This window comes from Gadus morhua, chromosome 2 (genome assembly GCF_902167405.1).
Source record: "Gadus morhua chromosome 2, gadMor3.0, whole genome shotgun sequence".
Classification (NCBI taxonomy): domain Eukaryota; kingdom Metazoa; phylum Chordata; class Actinopteri; order Gadiformes; family Gadidae; genus Gadus; species Gadus morhua.
The window spans coordinates 1,042,849-1,062,036 of record NC_044049.1 but is presented as its reverse complement, the minus strand read 5'-3'; the positions used below and the strand labels follow the sequence as shown (position 1 = coordinate 1,062,036).

Below are 19,188 nucleotides of genomic sequence, written 5' to 3'. Positions count from 1 at the left end.
ACTAACAACTGCAGTTGCAGTTTTCCTCTTCTTCTGAAGTTCAGATCATTTTCATTGTTCTTTCTTACAAACAGTAGCGTGCTTAAGACTTGGCCCACCTAGCTTGCTGCAATGTTGTGGCTGTACAGAATAGACCTATGTATTTTTCTTCCTCTTCATTAAGGCACAAGCCGTAAATAAAGGAAATGTGTTGAGTGCATTAAAAGGACAAACATCTGGGCTAGTTCATGTTATAACATTGCTAAAACAACAGATGTAATGGTGGCCCAAGAGTTTTGCACGGAACTGTACATGGCTTTTCTGCGGTTGCAGGCTCCTTGCCAGTTTCCAATGGCCTTATATCAAGGTCCTACCTACTAAGTTCAGTAACTCAATTCTTATGGTGTTCACAGATCACCCTGGAGGCTGTTGGACAACTGGGTCTCTCAGAGCTGTAGCTGTGCTGCGGGCAAAGGCTTCTGTAGCCATATAACCGCTCTGCTGTTCCAGACAGCGCATTATGTGCAGCTGGGCCTTGATGTGGTTCCACCTTCCCTGGCCTGTACCAGTCAACCACAGATGTGGCATCGACCTCGAACCCATGTGTGCTGTTGTGTCCTCTGTTCAAATCATACACTTCAGTATTTGTCTAGAGTATATGCATTTCCTGTATTGTTGTTCGCCTCAGGGAATCCATCCAGAGGCTGTGAGTGACCTGGTGGTGAAGAAACCCAAGTCGGTGGGGAAGACTGGAGTCAAGTCCACACTCTACAGAGCGTATGCTGGTAAGACATTTGTTTTGCAATTTGCACTCTGTTAAACTTGCTCATTATGAAAAGATGCATATTAGAATACATCTGTTATCACTACAATATAAAAAAAAGTCACATTTTTATTTGACGTTTCGCCCTTTAATGTCCCACATCCTAGAGGGAATATCCAGCTTGGAGTTGGTACCATCTCAGCTGTGCTGACCTGGAAGATGTCAGCAATGACCTGTTCTTTAAGGCCAGTTGCTACTCTACAACAGTAGATGAAAACTCATCAATGACTGGAATCTTCCTTGAAGGGCGTGGTGTTGGAATCGCCTCTTGTCCAATCCTCTGTGCTTTGCTCCAATGAAGAATATATTGTGTTGAGGGGCAAAACAGACTCCCAAAACACTTGAAACACTTCTTGAGATGGAAACCGAGTATAATATGTCATGGTCTGATCAGACACACAAAACCTGTTGAGGACAGTTTGTGGCCCCATGGACATTTCTTGCAGCCTTGCCTCCAGCTCAGCAATATACTCCAGGGCATCATCCAGTGCACCTACAAAAAAAGAAGACAAATAAGTCTTCATTACCATTCATTCGTATTCACCCTTTCTTTTTATTGTATTGTTATTCTGTATACTTAAGTTTATTTATATTTCTTATTATTAAATTTATTTGTACTGTTTTCTGTTTTTATTTTTTATGTATTAACTATAGGTTGAGTGTACATAGAGTAAAAACCAAAGTCATATTCCTCGTTTGTTCGCAAACCTGGCCAATAAAGCTGAATCTGAATTAATATGCAACCCCAGTTTAACAGTACGTCTGATGTTGATTGAATGTTTTAACGTTAACCATGCCATGTTTGGCAAAATTATACAATAGCCCAACAAGTGTTGAACACAAATAACAGACATAACAGCTAGTTAGCACACATCTACTTACCGGCAGGGGGGCGTGTCGCGTAGTCATGTTCCCCGGTACCTCTCCGGTCCGTTCGTGTTTTGTCCTCTCCTTCAGCTTTTCGAGCTGACACCCGTTTATACACGGGTGTTTTTTTCGGGGCTGTGGTGTAGCTGTTCCAGTCAAAACGACTAGGAACAGCTCCAGTATTCAGCGTAGCACTCCCGTCGTCATAATCAGCCGCTGAAAAAATGCCGACTACAGACCAGTGTATTCCCCTTCTGAATTACGAAATTAACTCCTTCATTCCGTCTGATCGCCACTGCTGTATTGGGTATTATTTGGGAAGTCGTGGACATGTAAATACGGTTGTTTTTGTTTTGAATTGGCGCATAGAGGTACACAACAGAAGCTTTTGTTTTTTGACCGCGCCATTGTCAAATATCATGGACTACGCGACCGGAAGTCACTTTACCCGGTGAAGGCAAAATCGAACGCCGAACCAGGAAGTTGTGAGATAGGCCTATTGGCTAGTCGTTGTTCACGTCTCTTCTGGTAGAGCCCATGGGACCTATGAGATCGAAAAATATGTATGGGTTCCAGTGGAGAGAAAGTAATTATCTTGTGATCCCAGTCTTTATATGCCCCGGATTACACATATGTTGTTTGTGGATTTAAATGATAATTTTTCATGTCAAGAGTTGGACCGATAAATGTGCAATTGTTCAGTTAAAGGCTGTAGAGAAAACACAATGAGAAAGACTACATGTCTCGTATGTGCCGTCCCGCTCCCTGCGACTGGCGTGGACAAGACCGACAGTCTCCCCATCGGCATAAAGGCTCGATTCCACCGGAGGCGTACGCGCCGCGGCACGGCTGCGCCGCGGTCACCGCTGCTGATCGCTTCCACGCTAATCAATGAGACCATTTCTATGGCGACACATTAGTGCCATAATTCACTAATGTGACAAAAGATGCATTCGGGCGTATTATATTATTCCACACGCGTAGATATTAACTGCGAGCGCGCAAATGATCTCTGCGCGCGCAAAACGGCCTCTCGCACGCGCAGATTACCTCAGCGCGCGCAAAACAGCCTCTCGCGCGCGCAAATTACCTCAGCGCGCGCAAAACCTCTCGCGAAAGATGTTTTTACGCTCTCGCTCGAATTTAATTTTGGCACTATGGGGGAGGGAACCAAGGCAGGGCGGGCTTTGCTATGATTGGCCGTTTCTGAAGCGCGATATTTGATTGACAGCCCTCCTCACATTCAATTCTGAATTGTACAGTAAATGGCTGAAACGATAGTTACTTATTGTAACTCTAGATTCTATGAGTATAGGCGCAGCCTTTAAAGGCTATCGCTATTGGGTTATCCCTAGGCGTGAGCCGTAGCACTGAAAAATGTGTAATCCCCGACCACCAACAGCGTGGGCCTCAATTACGTCCGCGTGTGGCGTGCCTCAACAACGTCCGCATTTCGCAGATATAGTCGGGCGCCGGCGGACGTTCTGCTCCCAATAAACAGCTTTTCTTCAGCTATTTAAAGGACAATGAGGCCGACACTTAAAAGGCTGCGCCTACAATACGTAACGATAGTTACGTATTGTAACTCCACTATAGAATCTGGAGTTACAATACGTAACTATAGTTTCAGCCATTTACTGTACAATTCAGAATTGAATGAGAGGATTGCTGAGGAGGGCTGTCAATCAAATATCGCGCTTCAGAAACGGCCAATCATGGGAAAGCCCGCCCTGCCTTGGTTCCCTCCCCCATAGTGGCAAAATTAAATTCGAGCGAGAGCGTAAAACATCTTTCGCGAGAGGTTTTGCGCGCGCTGAGGTAATTTGCGCGTGCGAGAGGCTGTTTTGCGCGCGCTGAGGTAATTTGCGCGCGCGAGAGGCTGTTTTGCGCGCGCAGAAATCATTTGCGCGCTCGCAGTTAATATCTACGCGTGTGGAATAATATAATACGCCCGAATGCATCTTTTATCACATAAGTGAATTATGGCACTAATGTGTCGCCATACATTTCCACCGGGCGCGCCGCGGAACGTTTCAGCAGCGTCCCAGGAGCGGCGTGCCGCACCGCGGTGCTACCTTTCCGTCGCACTTCTGTTTTTGCCGCCAGCTGCTGCTAAACCGCGTACATTTTTTACAGAGCAGATCGAGCAGGGCAGGAAGTGAAAAAGTAAAAGCCATGGATCATCCGGTCAATTTTCAAAATAAAACACAATACTCAGCTCATGTAACTTCACATCAACATTATTACTTCATGACCAGTGGCACCAGGTCAGCAGGCAATCAATCAGAGGGTCGGCAACATGGACAACGAGAGACTCATTGTCGAAGTTCAGCAACATGAAGTCATTTATGTACCAAATCATCCTTTTTATAAGGAAAATGTCAGAAAGGACAAAGCGTGGCATTTAATTGCAATAGTTTTGGGAGTGGAAGGTGAGTACATTAGGTTTAGGATTATCGTGTGATCTCGTGATCTCGCGTGAATACGGCTGGCTCGCAAGGCAGCGCTACGCTGCCGTTACGCGCCCCGTAGGAATGGACGCAGGGCAGAGGACGCAGCCGTTACGCGATGCGTACGCGTCCGGTGGAATCCCAGTGTAAGGCGGCCGCCTTAACAACAATAGGGCCTTGACTTACAATTTATTAAAAAATATATATATATATTTTTTTATATATATAGTTATATTTTTTCATTATTATGCAATAACAAAATACAAAACTCTCGCAGGTAAAGAAAAAATACTTCCATTAAGTACAAAAATTAAATATATATTTTTTTATATATATAGTTATATTTTTTCATTATTATGCAATAACAAAATACAAAACTCTCGCAGGTAAAGAAAAAATACTTCCATTAAGTACAAAAATTAAATAAACTAGAACTGCAAGCAGTTATGCAGGGGTCCAAGAAGTGTGCATTTCGCCGGCACAACGCGACAAGAAATGTGCATTTCGCCGGCACAAAGCGAAGCATGTGTTCAAAACGCTACCCTGAACCTGTGGATACAAAGGATTTGACCGTGGTAGGAGTAGCGAGAAGTCAGTGTAGCGTTTTTGCGCCAAAATGTTGTAGAAGATATACAATTTCCTCATTTATTGCGCCCCCTAATGGCGAATTTTTCCGAATTTTTTATCGAACGACATTAAGGTTAACACCAACATGTGTTTCAAATTTGGACTCGATCCGATGTCTAATTTTGGATTTCTTTGGATTTTTGATGTTCCACGTCTAATTTAGCTAATAAACCAATATTCAAAACGCTACCGTTTCGTCGTCAAAGGTCGCATCAAAAAAGTGTCTCATGCATTCTTTGCGTGTGCGTCTGAAGATGTCGTGTGCAAAGTTTGGTGTCGATTGGTCAAGAAATGTGGGAGGAGTAGCGAAAATACAGTTTTGCGGTTTTCGCGATTTAGCGAAAAATATTCCTAGACGCAAATGGGCGTGGCCTATGCCAAAATATGCAGCAGACTCCAGTGAATATGTGGGTACAAGTTTTTGACTGTGGGAGGTTCGGTGTGGGAGTTATAGCCCCAAACGCATCTTTCCTTGGTATAGCGCCACCTAGTGGCCGGCGTGTCTGGATTTGGTCGTCTGCTTAGAACTCAGGGCCCTGGATCTAGTCATGCAATTGGCGTGTCGGCACCATTTACGGTTTGGGCTGTGGGCACACTTTTAGGATTAGCATGTCGGAATAATAATAATCCTTACAAAAACAATAGGGATCCAACCTGTTGGCTTGGACCCCTAATAATGCATCGGTAATACTGTTCAAACAATAGTTGTGCCATAAAGCTTTTTGAATAGAATTGGAATTGGCGGCATCAGGTGGTTGTATATATTATGACGAACTGAAAAACACCCTGAAAAACAATCTTGTTGTAGCCGTATGCCAATCACTACCATCTCATAGAAAACAATGTGGCTGTTCACCCATGTCAATCACAACCATCTCATAGAAAACAAACTGGCTGTACCGCATCTGCCGGGGAGTGGTTCTTTGGTTCTTTTGCAAACTAACTCAGGCTTTGTTCTTACTTGTTCGTGAGTGATAATAAAGTCTTTATCTTTCATACTTCAGACTTCTCAAACGCTCCACCACGTATTTGGTGTCACAAACAGGATTGAAGAAAAGGGACCGCCGCCAGCTGCTAACCTGCCGGACAGGGTTCGGCACGGTACACACAAAACTGAGTGGCCGCTCATCTTGACCAAAGGTAAGCTACGTTCTTACTGATTAGAACGGAAATATGGGATCTGTTCCTGCCCCATCCTAAAGCAAAGCAGCAGGTAAAGTGTCTCTTCAAATTAACAAACCATTTGGTACACAGGAAATAAAAGTAAAAGAGAGAGGAAGGCTGCAGATGATTGATGTGCGCACACTAACCATATAACGCTCTGTGGTTCACTAACCACACCGCTCTGTGGTTCACTAACCATACCGTTACTAACCTTACCGCTCTGTGGTTCACTAACCATACCGTTACTAACCATACCACTCTGTGGTTTACTAACCATACCGCTCTGTGGTTCACTATCCTTACCGCTCTGTGGTTCACTATCCTGACCGCTCTGTGGTTCACTAACCACACCGCTCTGTGGTTCACTAACCACACCGCTCTGTGGTTCACTAACCACACTAGGGCTGTCAACGAATATTCGAAGTTCGAATATTCGTTCGAAATGTATCAAAAAACGCGAATTCGAACGTGAAAATTAATATTCGAATGTGAAAAAACACTCCCGCGGTACAAGCGCCTCTATCTGCTTTGTGAATGAGCCTCTGTCTGTTCGCGATGTCCCTCATAATATTCGAATGTGAAAAAACACTCCCGCGGTACAAGTGTAACAGACTAGTATTGTGAAGAGCGAATGTATTTTATCCCCTCGGGGTTTCCGTACTTGGATATAGGTATTCCAGCTCGGCTATGCCATTCAATAAGCATCCGAAGTAGAGCTCAGGGAGCTAGTAGTCTGGCTGGTGAAAGCTGCTATAACGCAATGTTCTCGGCAAAGTCCGAGACAGCATACTTTGTAACATTCAGAAGCGGGCGTCTTCTTCAGATTACTATAGTTTGCGCGCTTGCAGGTGTGGTGGTGAAATGCAAGCGATACAAAGTTGTGGCTTTTCATGATTAGGCCTCCACGTTACTGGGCTGTTTATAGGATATATATATATCCCGCTAATTTGAACCATGGTTTTGTCGCATTATTGACATATTGACGGCAACTGCGTAAAATAGGCAACCAGATATTCGAATAGTTCGAATTCGTGATTTTTTTCCAAACGAACATTCGAATGTCATTTTTGAGCAATTTTGACAGCCCTAAACCACACCGCTCTGTGGTTCACTAACCACACCGCTCTGTGGTTCACTAACCACACCGCTCTGTGGTTCACTAACCACACCGCTCTGTGGTTCACTAACCATACCGCTCTGTGGTTCACTAACCATACCGCTCTGTGGTTCACTAACCATACCGTTACTAACCTTACCGCTCTGTGGTTCACTAACCAAACCGCTCTGTGGTTCACTAACCATACCGCTCTGTGGTTCACTAACCATACCGTCACTAACCATACCGCTCTGTGGTTCACTATCCACACCGCTCTGTGGTTCACTAACCATACCGCTCTGTGGTTCACTAACCATACCGCTCTGTGGTTCACTATCCTTACCGCTCTGTGGTTCACTAACCACACCGCTCTGTGGTTCACTAACCATACCACTCTGTGGTTTACTAACCATACCGCTCTGTGGTTCACTAACCACACCGCTCTGTGGTTCACTAACCATACCACTCTGTGGTTCACTATCCTTACCGCTCTGTGGTTCACTAACCATACCGCTCTGTGGTTCACTAACCATACCGCTCTGTGGTTCACTAACCATACCGCTCTGTGGTTCACTATCCTTACCGCTCTGTGGTTCACTATCCTTACCGCTCTGTAGGCCGTTCATGATAACACATTTTACTGGGCGATTAATTGCCCCAGAAATTATTGCGATAAGCAATAATATTGCAGTCTTTCAACAGTTATAATGATAATGGCATAATAATGCAAGTACACCCTACACTTTTATTTTTAAAGAACACTGGAACTGGACGTCTGGAAGACACTTAAAATATCCAGAATGAATTAACAAAACAACCAAAAACAATAAATAAAGTCTATTTTAACAAAAAATGCTCGAGGGGGTTTACTCGTTGTGCCCTGTAAATATCTGCCTGAGCCCGATTTAAACCTGACCTTTGTAAAACCTTAAACCTTTGTTACTTAGACCTACTCTGCTAAATATATATATATAATATAGATAAATATTGATAATGTATAGAACGCTGGTCATTATCGGGAAAATAAGCCCAGACGAGGTTAAGCTTCAGGTGATGGGCAGTCGTCCAAGTGCTGATGTCTACCAGACATTCTGAGAGTCGTAATGTGGATAAACTGGGACTTGGTTCACATTCATGAGATAAGGCTTGGCAATCTCTGCAAAACAAAACTAAGATCCTGAGATTAAGATTGTGTTCAGATAAGATTTAGGTGACACGACTACCCAAGGTGACGCAAACGAATACCAAATAATGTGGTTATATAATAATAATATAATGTTTGTCAAATGGTTGGGGTTGAAGGAGGCTTTCAGTTCATGGATTTCTGAAAATGTGCTGGTACCCACGTGAGGAGAAATAGGATGCCGTATGACCTGCAGTGAACCCTTGCTGTGACAGGATAAGAACTTCTCTGAAGGAGGCTGCTGAGGGGTTTCATGTGCCACTACCAAGTAAATAAAGTGATCGTCACATGAGATCTTATGACGAGAGTCTTATGGCCGCTGGTCATTTGGAATACAGAGTCTCTTCAGTGTCAGCAAGTGTTTTCAGTAAAAAAAGCTTTCTATTTCGCCGGGTAAGGCCCCATGCCAGCCTGAGCATGAGCTGACAGAAGGGATAGGGTTCTTAAAGAGAGAGAGAGTATTAGGAAGGAGGAGGGCATGTTACTTAGGTTACCATCGTAACCTGAGTTGTATGTACCTGGTGCTGAATTTGTGAAAGGTAAAGCCAGTAGAACAATAAGCTGAAATACAAATGACGTGGTATTGTTTAAATCACAGTGCTGAATTAAATCTGACACTGTGGAGTCACTGTTTCAGATTAAGTGGACTTGTTTTCCAAGTGCATGTTTCCAGGAAGTCCACAAAAGTCAATTACCGGCTACCGTAAATAATATAATAGAGGCGCAAATAAATTTAAAATAACAATCTCCCCTCTTGATACTTGGCTGTTTAAAATAAATTGGCGCCTCTTGACTTGACTTGTGTTGACTTCCTGGAAGCATGCACCACCGGTAAGGCACAGACTTGGAAAACATTATTTTTTAATAAACTCCCGGTATGAATTGTATCTTGCGATACAACGTAGCCTCTCTGTAGTACAAGCAAGTGTAGCCACCGATATCCGTGATTCTGCCCATTTATAGCTATTACGGGTGCTAATATTTAAACTCTTATTTTCGAAATATCATGATTAATGTCGACATGTTGACTTTATTCTTGAAATCTCGAGATTTATCTCGACATTTCAAGAATAAAGTAAACATGTCGACATTAATGTGAGTGACAATAACATTCTTGAGCTCTCAGCGGAGTTCTCACTTGCCCGCCTTTAGATGGTGAAAGTAAACGAAGGAAGCCCTCTGATTGGACGGGCAAGACTGACAAGTAGGCGGGCCTAGGCCGGTCCCGGCCCGCCGGCTACGCCTCTGGTAACCACAACAAGACCGGTAACCACAACAAACCCTGTGAAGCAGAACCCTCACGAAAGCCCCCTCCAAGAATGCCTGCCCCTCTCCCCATCTCCTCTCATTCTGTGTTGGGGTGGCTAGAGGTAGGTGCTGGCCAGTACTAGGAACCACATTTTGAGACATTAATTTGTATTTTGGAACCAGGGATTTATTTTGGTTTATTTATTTTTGGACAGTTTTTTGAAGTAAATAAATCTTCACTATTTTTTGCCAAACGGAATTGCCCCTCGTTTTTGTCCACACTCCAGGCCAGTGAGTCAGTATCCCAAATACTCGTGGTGACCATGTCGGTCCCTCACTTTTGGAACCAGTGGTGGGAATGTGACGCCATCTGAGAGGCTGGAGAGATGAGGGGGAGGACGAGGAATCGGTGGACAGCGACGACGATTGAGCAGAGGCTGTCCAGAGGCTTTCGAGCAGGAGCAGTGCTAGAGGGAGTGCCCAGAGGCAGCTGAAACAGCTCCTGATCCAGCACCGGCACCGGCAACGGCACAGGCACCTCCAGATGCACCAGGCACCGGGCCCAGCGCCTGCACCAGTAGCCTGGCCCAGGGAGGCCATCCCCAAGCTAGGAGAGGATCACCAACTGTCTGAGTCTGTCCACCCATCACCAACTGTCTGAGTCTGTCCAACCAATAACCAAGTGTCGGAGTTTGTCTACCTAGAACTATAGGTGAGAGGCTCTGTAAACCTGTGGTAGAGCCTCTTTTTCGGAGTCTGTCCACCCATAAGGAAACATCGGAGATTGTCCACCAATGGTTATGTGTTAGAGGCAGTATTGGGGTAGTTACTCCAAAAAGTAATTAGTTACTTATTACTAGTTACTTCTGTAAATTGTAATGAGATTACTTTGCTAGTTACTGCATTTGAAAAGTAACTTCACTACTTATTACTTTACTATCCCGTTTCTTAATTAACTGTGGATACATGGACAAACATCATAGCCCTATCATCACTTCGTGTTTATTGTATAAATCTATACAAAATAGCATATAAAACCATATGAAAGTACAATATCCCTGTCTTCACAAAGAAATGCCTCACTGTAAAATCCACAAACAACAGGATAAAGTAGGCTATGGTGAGGTCAATCAGTAGCAACACACACGTTTCCAAACACAGGCTTTGGGAAACATGAGAACAAAAATTAAGTGGTCAATGAAAAATATAAAACGGTCACTTTATCCCCTACAATTAAAACAGAAATGCACTAAATCTTAAATGTTGCACTGACTGGAGAGCACTTTGAAATTTCGTTGTACTTGTGACAATGACAAATAAAGACCTATTCTATTCTATTCTAAAGCGGCGGTGAAACATGCTGTTACTTTATGGGGTCCAAAGGCTGTATGAACCGGATCTATTTCGCAAGCTATGACATTGTACGTTTTTCTTCCCCTCACCCTCTTGCAGGCAAGTGCAGCCTCCTCAAGTGCTGTCTGTCCAGTGCAGCATCATTCCTTACGAGGCACCAAAAGGTGCATTATTTTTCGATCTCGTTACAACCGTTTACGTCAGAACCGGTTCCCTACTGGAACCGAGTGTCGGTGCTCAACCCTATTCCTAAGTAACTTTTGTTGTTGGCGGACCAAATGTCTGCGGTGGTGGACACATGATCCAGGAAGGACTCGAAAATTAATTTGAGCTTCAATTCCATGTCGGTATAACACTGGTTCAGGTAGGCTAATGGGAAAATGTTTTCCTGTCGGATGTTGGCTTGGGAGTCCGGGGATTTTATCTAGAGTTTTTCTAAATCTGGGCGATTCAATAGTCGACAGGACAAGCATGTATTCTACAATGAACCCTGCAACCAGCCTGTCTTTCCGTGTCACTTGCTTCTGCGCTCCAACACTCGAACACTCCTTCGCACAAGCAGCTACGTCACTCAAATCGATCGATATGGCAACGTGCCGAGGCAAGCAGGCACTGCAGACACACAGGCAGCACGCATGCACGCACCACAACAGAACAGAACTTTACACGCAGGCAAACACGGCTTGGGTGACGCAGGGAAGGGCGTTACTATAGTCTAGTAAAGCAGTGTAGTTACCGATATTTTAAATGTAATGCGTTACTTTACTTTGTTAAAAAAAAAGTAATATCGTTACTGTAACGCGTTACAAAGTAACACGTTACAAGTGTGTTGGAGCCTCTTTTCGTCACGCCACCCTGTTGGCGAGACTCCAGAGGAGGAGGGAAATGTGAGAAAGTGACACCCCTTCTCACGGTTTCTCCCCTTCCAGCAAAGTGATTTTGGTATTTGTGCTTCCGTCGCAGTAGGGAGCAGTATGTTAGTCCATCCAGCCTTGCCCAGGACATTTTACCCCATGTAAATGGTTTGGCCTAACTTACCTTGATTGGTCCACCTGGGACAAATTACTTGCCTTATTTAAGGGCTATAACAGGTCTGATTATTTTGGTCATTCCTCCACTCATTCTGTGCCCTGCCTTTATGGTGATCTAACAGGTGGAATGGAAGGAAATAATCAACGTCCTGCAAGCGGTTATTGCTTCCAAATGTTAATCTAGTTCTTTATCCTCAGACCAAACGCGGTGGAGATGTTGCAGTCCTACGTCTCCGACACTCTGGACTACTTTGACACAGTGACCTCATTCTGTAACGAAAACTCCAAATGGAGGCTCGAGAGGGAGACAGAGCTGGAGCTGATGAGGGACATCAAGGAGAGGGCCAGCCGACTGAACCTTGGATTCCTCCAGGTGTTCAAATCTAAAGAAAAATGCAAAGAATTCGGGGAATACCTTCGCACCAAGAGTACAGGCAATAAAAGCGAGGAGCTGGAGAAAGAGCTGGCTACTGTGCTGAAGAACACTCTGGAAGGAGTGGAGAAGCTCACCTGCTTCCTGGATGCTGTGGAGAAGCTTGCAGTAACTTCTCTGCAGGTGTTCACGGGCGGAGAAGAGGTGGTGAAGCTGTCTTTGGGGTTCAGCCTGGAGAGTGTGAAGGACATCATCTTAGCTGCCCGGCTGGTCTGTCCTCTCCTCCTGCACTTCAAGAGAGATGCTGAGGTCTTCTTCACGCCCAGCCTCCACAACGTGGCCGTCTTTGAGGCTGAGTTGGACAAATACATCCGCACCACTGAGAATATCTGTAAGACGGTGGATGCAAGGTAGGCTGTCTGGGATCACGACTGGAGATGTATGGATCGATTCATTCACAATTCCCACACAGTATTCCACAGTATTGAAATACTCATTTAAAATGTTTTGTATGTATGTGTGTGCGTATGTGTGTATGTATGCATGTATGCATGTATGCATGTATGTATGTATGTATGTATGTATGTATGTATGTATGTATGTATACATACATACATACATACATACATACATACATACATACATACATACATACATACATACATACATACGTACGTATGTATGTATGTATGTATGTATGCATGCATGGATGTCAATAATGGCACCGATTGCCCTCCTAACCATCCCTGGAAGGAGGGATCCCTCCTTCTGCGTTCCTTCTCAAGATTTCTTCCTTGATACATAAGGGAGTTTTTTCTTACCCTCTGGGGGGCTAGGGTCGGGGGTGGGAGGGTCAAATATGTGGCCTGTTAAGACCTTTGAGATTGGACCTGTGCTCAAGGGCTACACAAATAAAATCGTATTGATTTGATTTTAATTCCCAGCTTTACTGTCGGCTTCGGGCACAAAAGACGCCGCCAGCCTTTGGTTGAGTTTGCGGAGGATCTCACGGAGGAGGACCTGCGGAACACCCTGGCCCACGTCGAAGCCCTCTCCAGTCTCAGGTGAGCAGGAGCATCACTGCGGGACCCGGCTGCCAGTCGCCCTCGGGGTCCCACAAATCGGTCTTTAGATAGGTACATGATACACAAATACCAAAATACTTTCTCTTACTCAGCTTTAGGAACAGCTTACTAGTTATAACGGTGCCTTTTGGTGTCTTGTTGCCGGCCCAGGCTCTGTGCGGTCATCCCCCAGAAGCTCATTCATTCACATTTATAAATATCATTGACATTCAGAACCATCCCCATGGGATATGAGTAACCTGGAAGTAGACCTAATATGTTGTTATTCACCACGGCTAAGTTGTTTCATGGTAAAGTACCGAGGGCACTTATTGAAACTTAAGCTAGCTGTAGAGATTTGATGGCTGTTTTATTATCAATGAATCCATTCTAACCAATACAAATCAAAAGGTTTGTTGGTATTTATAATCATCAGCAATGTCTTCAAGGGTTAATAACATATTTTCATCTTTTCCATTCCGTCGTTCAGGAGGGACCAGGACTTCAGACTGGTGTTCTTATTCCAGGATAAGTCGGTGTCGGGCTTTGTCAACCAGTTCAGCGAGTGCCTTCCCAGAATGCTCCAGTTCCTCGATGAGATGGAGGGCTGTGCCGTCCAGCTAGACAGGATGAAGAAGGGCTCTAAGATCTCCAGGGTGACTGGGAGCTCAGTGGGGGTCCTTGGTGGGGTCATGACCCTTGCAGGTCTGGCTCTAGCCCCGGTGACAGCTGGGCTGTCTTTGGGTCTGACCGTGGGGGGGGTGGGTCTGGGGATCACCAGTGGGGTAAACTATGCAGTCACCACAGTAACGGAGATTGCCGTTAATGAAGTACAGAAGAAGAGGGCCAACGGAGGCCTCCAGTGCTTCATGGAGGATGTGGAGAGAATCCAGGCGTGCCTGGATGAGGTCATCAACCAGAGGGAAGAGACATTGGGAAAGGATCATTTGGATAGTGCTAAAGGAGCTGCAGGAGTGGTTTCTGCAGTTAGTGGAATTGGTTTCAGTGCTCGTTCAATTCATAAAGCTAGATTGGCTGCAAGAATTCCAGGAATAGCAGAGCAAGCAGCAAAGGGAACCCGGGCTGTGACCCAGATGGCTGTTGGTATTGGGTTGAATGTCCTTTTCATTGGTCTGGACATCTACACCATCTGCACAGAAAGCATCAGTTTGTCCAGAGGAGGACAGACTGAAGCCTCCGAGTTCATCAGAGCCAGGGCGGTCCTTCTGCGCTCAGAAGTGGACTGTTGGAGAAGAATCCATGACTCTGTGGGTACTGGCATGAAGCAATTTGAGAGTAGGGAAAATGTTCTTCAGAGCTCATTCAGAAATCAATTATAATGCTCTCTCTTGCATTTGTATGTAATTGTTGGACCAACAGGGAGAAATCTCTCATCCTAAATCTCATGAGATTGACACATATTCAGAAACCTTATAGTATCTGAAGAAGCAGTGTTTTGTGTGCGCTCGGATATCGGTATATTCTGTGTTGCAACACAACACATGATGAGTCAGGAGCTGTTGGTTCTTCAGGTTTCTGGTTCTTGGTGCAGTAGAACATTACAGTACTTGTTTCTCTGCTTGAGACCCACCTGTCTTTTCTTACCTTAAGTGTGTGTGATTTTTAACTGTTGTCTTCCCTGAATGACCATTTATTATTGATACAATTGCTCTTCTATTATGTTACCCTATTAATGTACATTTTGAGTGTGGCAAAATGAAAGCCAACAAAATAATGGATTTGATTGCCTCGGTTTCTGTCTGCTTTAGGAAACGCACAAAGCTTAGGTCAAATAAAGTCTATAGGCCATAGACAAAATGCTGATGGTTTTTGTACATATTTTATAATTGTAGGCTTATAATAAACAAGCCTTGGTGATTTATGGCACACATACAAACTTATTTTTTTACACGTGAAGACAATATTAGTATATTCATAGAAAAAGAAAATTGGAACTCGATTTTACGTTAAGTAGTAATCAGTTTTAATTCGTTTTAAGGAACAGCATAACCCAAAATAAAACTATTCTTGATTAAGTTTTCTGACGTTCAGTCAATCATTGATTGAAACTTCATTGACCTTCGCCGTAGTGCCCCCTAGTGTTCATCTGGGGAACTACAAGCAGAAACTCCAAAGTCCATGTTTGTCGTGTTTTATCTCATGTTCTCGAGTTCTCGAAAAGAGAGCTATGGGGAAGATAAGTGATTCTCTGTTTAGGTATAAGGATTATATCGGTCTGACTACAGCAGAATACATCGAATCCCTTCGGAGCTTTGAGATCCGTGACAGCGACTGTTATGTATGAATAACAGTCGCGCATTGTCACAGAGCTTTAGTCTGAGCTTCCTACTCCATTTATTCAACAAACTAACTCACGCATGCGCGACTCGCATCAAGAGTGCAAAACCAATTAGAACATGGGATGTCGTAGACATGCGTAACATAACATTCATTGTTGCAGCAATGTCAAACATAACACCAAGGTGACGCGAACAAATGGTCGGGGTGGCCGGAGGCAGTGGCGAAGCTAGACCCTTTTTTGGGTGGGCTCAAGCCCACCCAATACTTGCCTTAGCCCACCCAATCATTTCGTCCTCAAATCTAATATTCTACCTTTTTCTTTTACACAAGCAATGAGAGAATGGATCCTGTACACTAATGAACAGGCACAAATGGGCTAGTGAAATCGAGCATAACTTTCCTGCACAACTTTTCCATCTCTACCCTCTGATTGGTGGGTGGGCGTCTCCTGTTTGACAAAACCAAAAAGGCAGCAGGAGCAAACTTAACATAGTTTCTGCTGTTTTGTCTGTCAAAAATGCTTGCTAGTCTTTATCAGAAAATCCACGATTTCCAGCTGTGTTATAACATGACCAGCTAATAATAATAATAATAATTTAACCTTTGTGTCGCGTTCGTTTCTCTCCCCTTACTTAGGTGCTCCCAGTCAAATTTGACCGGCCTGTTTTAACTGCCCTTACAATAACAAAAAAAACAATGATCATTACCAAATTTTATTGAAGTCCCTTTTAACCTGCAAACAATGTCTCCAGACTACTGGTTTACATGATAACTGCAGTGAATAGGAGTTACAATAGGAATTATTGTTAAAAAAAAGACAGAAAAATCAAAACAGAGACCAAATTCACAGAACATCAACTTGAACACATCGTGTGTGTGTCTGTGTGTGTGTGTGTGTGTGTGTGTGTGTTCAAACACAGGAGTGGTATTTTGCAATCAGGTTGCGGTGTGCCTTGCAAACGTATGCATCACATTTGAAACATGTAAGACTTGTCTCATTGTCTCTAGGGGCACAGAGCTCGCATCTCTTCCGTTTCTGCCCCTGGTTTGGGGGGAGAGTGGCCAGGGCAGTGCCTGGGGCTGGCAGACTCCTCACCAGACTGCCAGAGGCTGGTGTGCGGGGAAGGTGCTGGCGCCGTTGAATTAGAGGATTCACTAAATCTTGAAACATTTCCCCTGATTCCAGGCTGGGTCAATCGCTGTCCACATCACATATGCATTACATGCAGACACATCAAGGATGTTGTGGAACACTACCAAAGGCCAACGAGCTGTCATTCACTTGCAGGTGTATGTACCAGTAAGCTGCAATGAAAGAAACAATGACTAGATTTGAAACAAAATTGAATCTGTCTTACACAAAATGTTTTACATGAATACAAGTAAATCAAATGCAAGACAGATGAAAATATACATGACCTTATCAAGGCAGTCAACGCCTCCTTTGTTTCTGTTGTCCAGGATGATCTGGGATTTCCAGTGTTCTGCTTTGCTGACAGCGGCGAATTTGTGTCGAGTGCTCATCAGGATGACATTCTTATTTTTCTTGGGCAAATATGACACTAGACTATGTGTCAGCGAAAGCAAATTTGGGGGTGCATTTCTCCCTCTGGTCGAAACCAGTGCAGGGGGAAGTTGAGGCTTGTTCTTCCTCACTGTCCCCGCCATGGTGAGCTTTGTTTTCAGCTGCTCCTGACCAAGCCCATGTGATGTTATGCCCCTTGAGACCGGGTGTCATGTCCAACACAACACGCATGCCTTGTTTTTTTCTGGCCTTCCAGTAACAGGTCTCCCTGTGTAAACCTGCATATTCCAGGCGTAGCTGCTCCTGGCATCACATGCTGCCCAAATCTTGATCCCATACTTGCCTGGTTTGCTTGGGATGCATTGTTTGAATGGACGGCGACCTCTGTAAGGGACCAGGCGCTCGTTGTACATTAGTGGTAGGCGCTCCACCCACCTGTCCCAAACGTTCCTGATAGCAGCCAGTTTGTCGTCTCGCCAGCGGAAAGGTCGTGTAGCTCTGTCATCAAATCTGATAACTCTTGAGAGGACATGAAACTGCTGCAGGGACATAGTTTACCGGAATATAGGCCTCACTGACTCTGCATCCCACAGGCTTTTTGTAGCCTCATTGTTGGACCGATGTACTCCTGCTAGAATCAACAGACCCATGTAGGCTTGGGGGTCTACCTGGTCCAATGTCTTCCATGTGTCCGTAAACACACGCCCCCCTTCAAGGTTTGTCATCGCCAGTATAATTTCCACAATAATTCCACAAAACTCTGGTAAAAAGAGTTGGAAGCTGGACTTGATGTCATCCACACGAGATGTTGCATACCGTGTTGGCCCTGGCGTCATCCTAATGATACTTTCCCATCTTGCCTCCTCTGTCCTGGGGGGATGAATACCAGAGCAAGTTGCCATCCTTGGACTGGAATGTCACCTCAGGTGTGTCTTCCCCAGGGGCCCCCTCCCCAGGGGCCTCTTCCCCAGGGGCCGCTTCCCCAGGTGCCTCTTCCCCAGGGGCCTCTTCCCCAGGGGCCTCTTCCCCAGGGGCCGCTTCCCCAGGTGCCTCTTCCTCAGGTGCCTCTTCCTCGCCATCTGTTGACTGTTCGGTCTCATGATAGTCTGGATCAAAATCAGGATCGTTGTCTTCTATCTCTGAGACTTTCTCTATTTCTGGTTCAACTTCAATCTACTCTTCGTCAGTTTGAAAAAAAGTTCAAGACCCTCAAACCGTCTGATCGGGCGCCGACTCATGGTGTTCAGAATAAAATAAGAGCAATGCACAAGCAAGATTTATATAGGGGATCTGTGAGAAGATATACATTTTGCATCGAAAGTGTGGTTCACCTGCGGGGATAGGAACATAAACACGGGAAAGAGAGGACACCTAATTGTTCACCTAATTGTTATGTTTAATAAGTTACTTATTTTATTTTAAACAAACATAATACGAAGGGTCAGAAGTTTTACAAGAATTTTGATCGTACAAAGTCATGACAGAGGGACTTGGTGTCTTTATTCATGCTAAGATGAACTTATATAATTTTTTTTGAAAGGGAATAAGCTGATGAAGCTGACAAGTGACCAATTTTTACTGTTTAAATTTTTTTTTAATTAAATGCATACCCCAGTGAATCATTTGCTCTTGTTTCTCTGTTTTGAGATTCACACAGACTTAGCAGTCTTGTTTAAATGTTACAAATTGAGTTAATAAACTGAACTTGGTAATTGTTTTGAGTTGTAGATGTTATCTCCGCTAATTTTATTAATCTAAATCAATAAATTGAGTGAAACTTCCACAAAGGAAATTTAATATACCTCAAATTTGTTATTACAGTTCACATCCATTGATTATTCCTTCATCCAAGCAGTATTTTTTCCTTTCATCACTTTAACTGCATTATTTAGCCGACACTGCCAGCTTTTGGCTTAGACGTACAACAGCATAGTAACTAATGAAATAAAGGTTGTGGAATAAAAAAATCTTGGACAGGACTTTATACTTTATATAGGCCTACTTCATTCCCCTGTGGCTCCCTGGGGTTGAGACCCCCAAAAGTCAGAACCTAGAATCGCCCCTGCACTGCAACAAAAGCTGTTTTTCAGATGTTGCCGTTTCT

General features: G+C 44.3%; 1 protein-coding gene across 1 annotated transcript; it reads left to right on the top strand.

Annotated features, from left to right (window-relative positions):
- Window positions 1-10,069: 10,069 nt before the first annotated feature.
- Window positions 10,070-15,527, top strand: LOC115532217 (uncharacterized). The gene is made up of 4 exons (XM_030341839.1): window positions 10,070-10,149; window positions 12,020-12,604; window positions 13,139-13,258; window positions 13,749-15,527. The coding sequence occupies exons 2-4, from the start codon at window positions 12,036-12,038 to the stop codon at window positions 14,596-14,598; spliced, it is 1,539 nt and encodes a 512-aa protein (XP_030197699.1). The 5' UTR covers window positions 10,070-10,149; window positions 12,020-12,035; the 3' UTR covers window positions 14,599-15,527.
- The last annotated feature ends 3,661 nt before the right edge of the window (window positions 15,528-19,188 follow it).

Excerpts from the sequence above, each read along its gene's own strand:
- LOC115532217 (XM_030341839.1), top strand. The coding sequence starts at position 12,036 with ATGTTGCAGTCCTACGTCTCCGACACTCTGGACTACTTTGACACAGTG. Across the intron at positions 12,605-13,138 it reads TGTAAGACGGTGGATGCAAG|CTTTACTGTCGGCTTCGGGC; the intron begins GTAGGCTGTCTG and ends TTTAATTCCCAG. Across the intron at positions 13,259-13,748 it reads GAAGCCCTCTCCAGTCTCAG|GAGGGACCAGGACTTCAGAC; the intron begins GTGAGCAGGAGC and ends TCCGTCGTTCAG.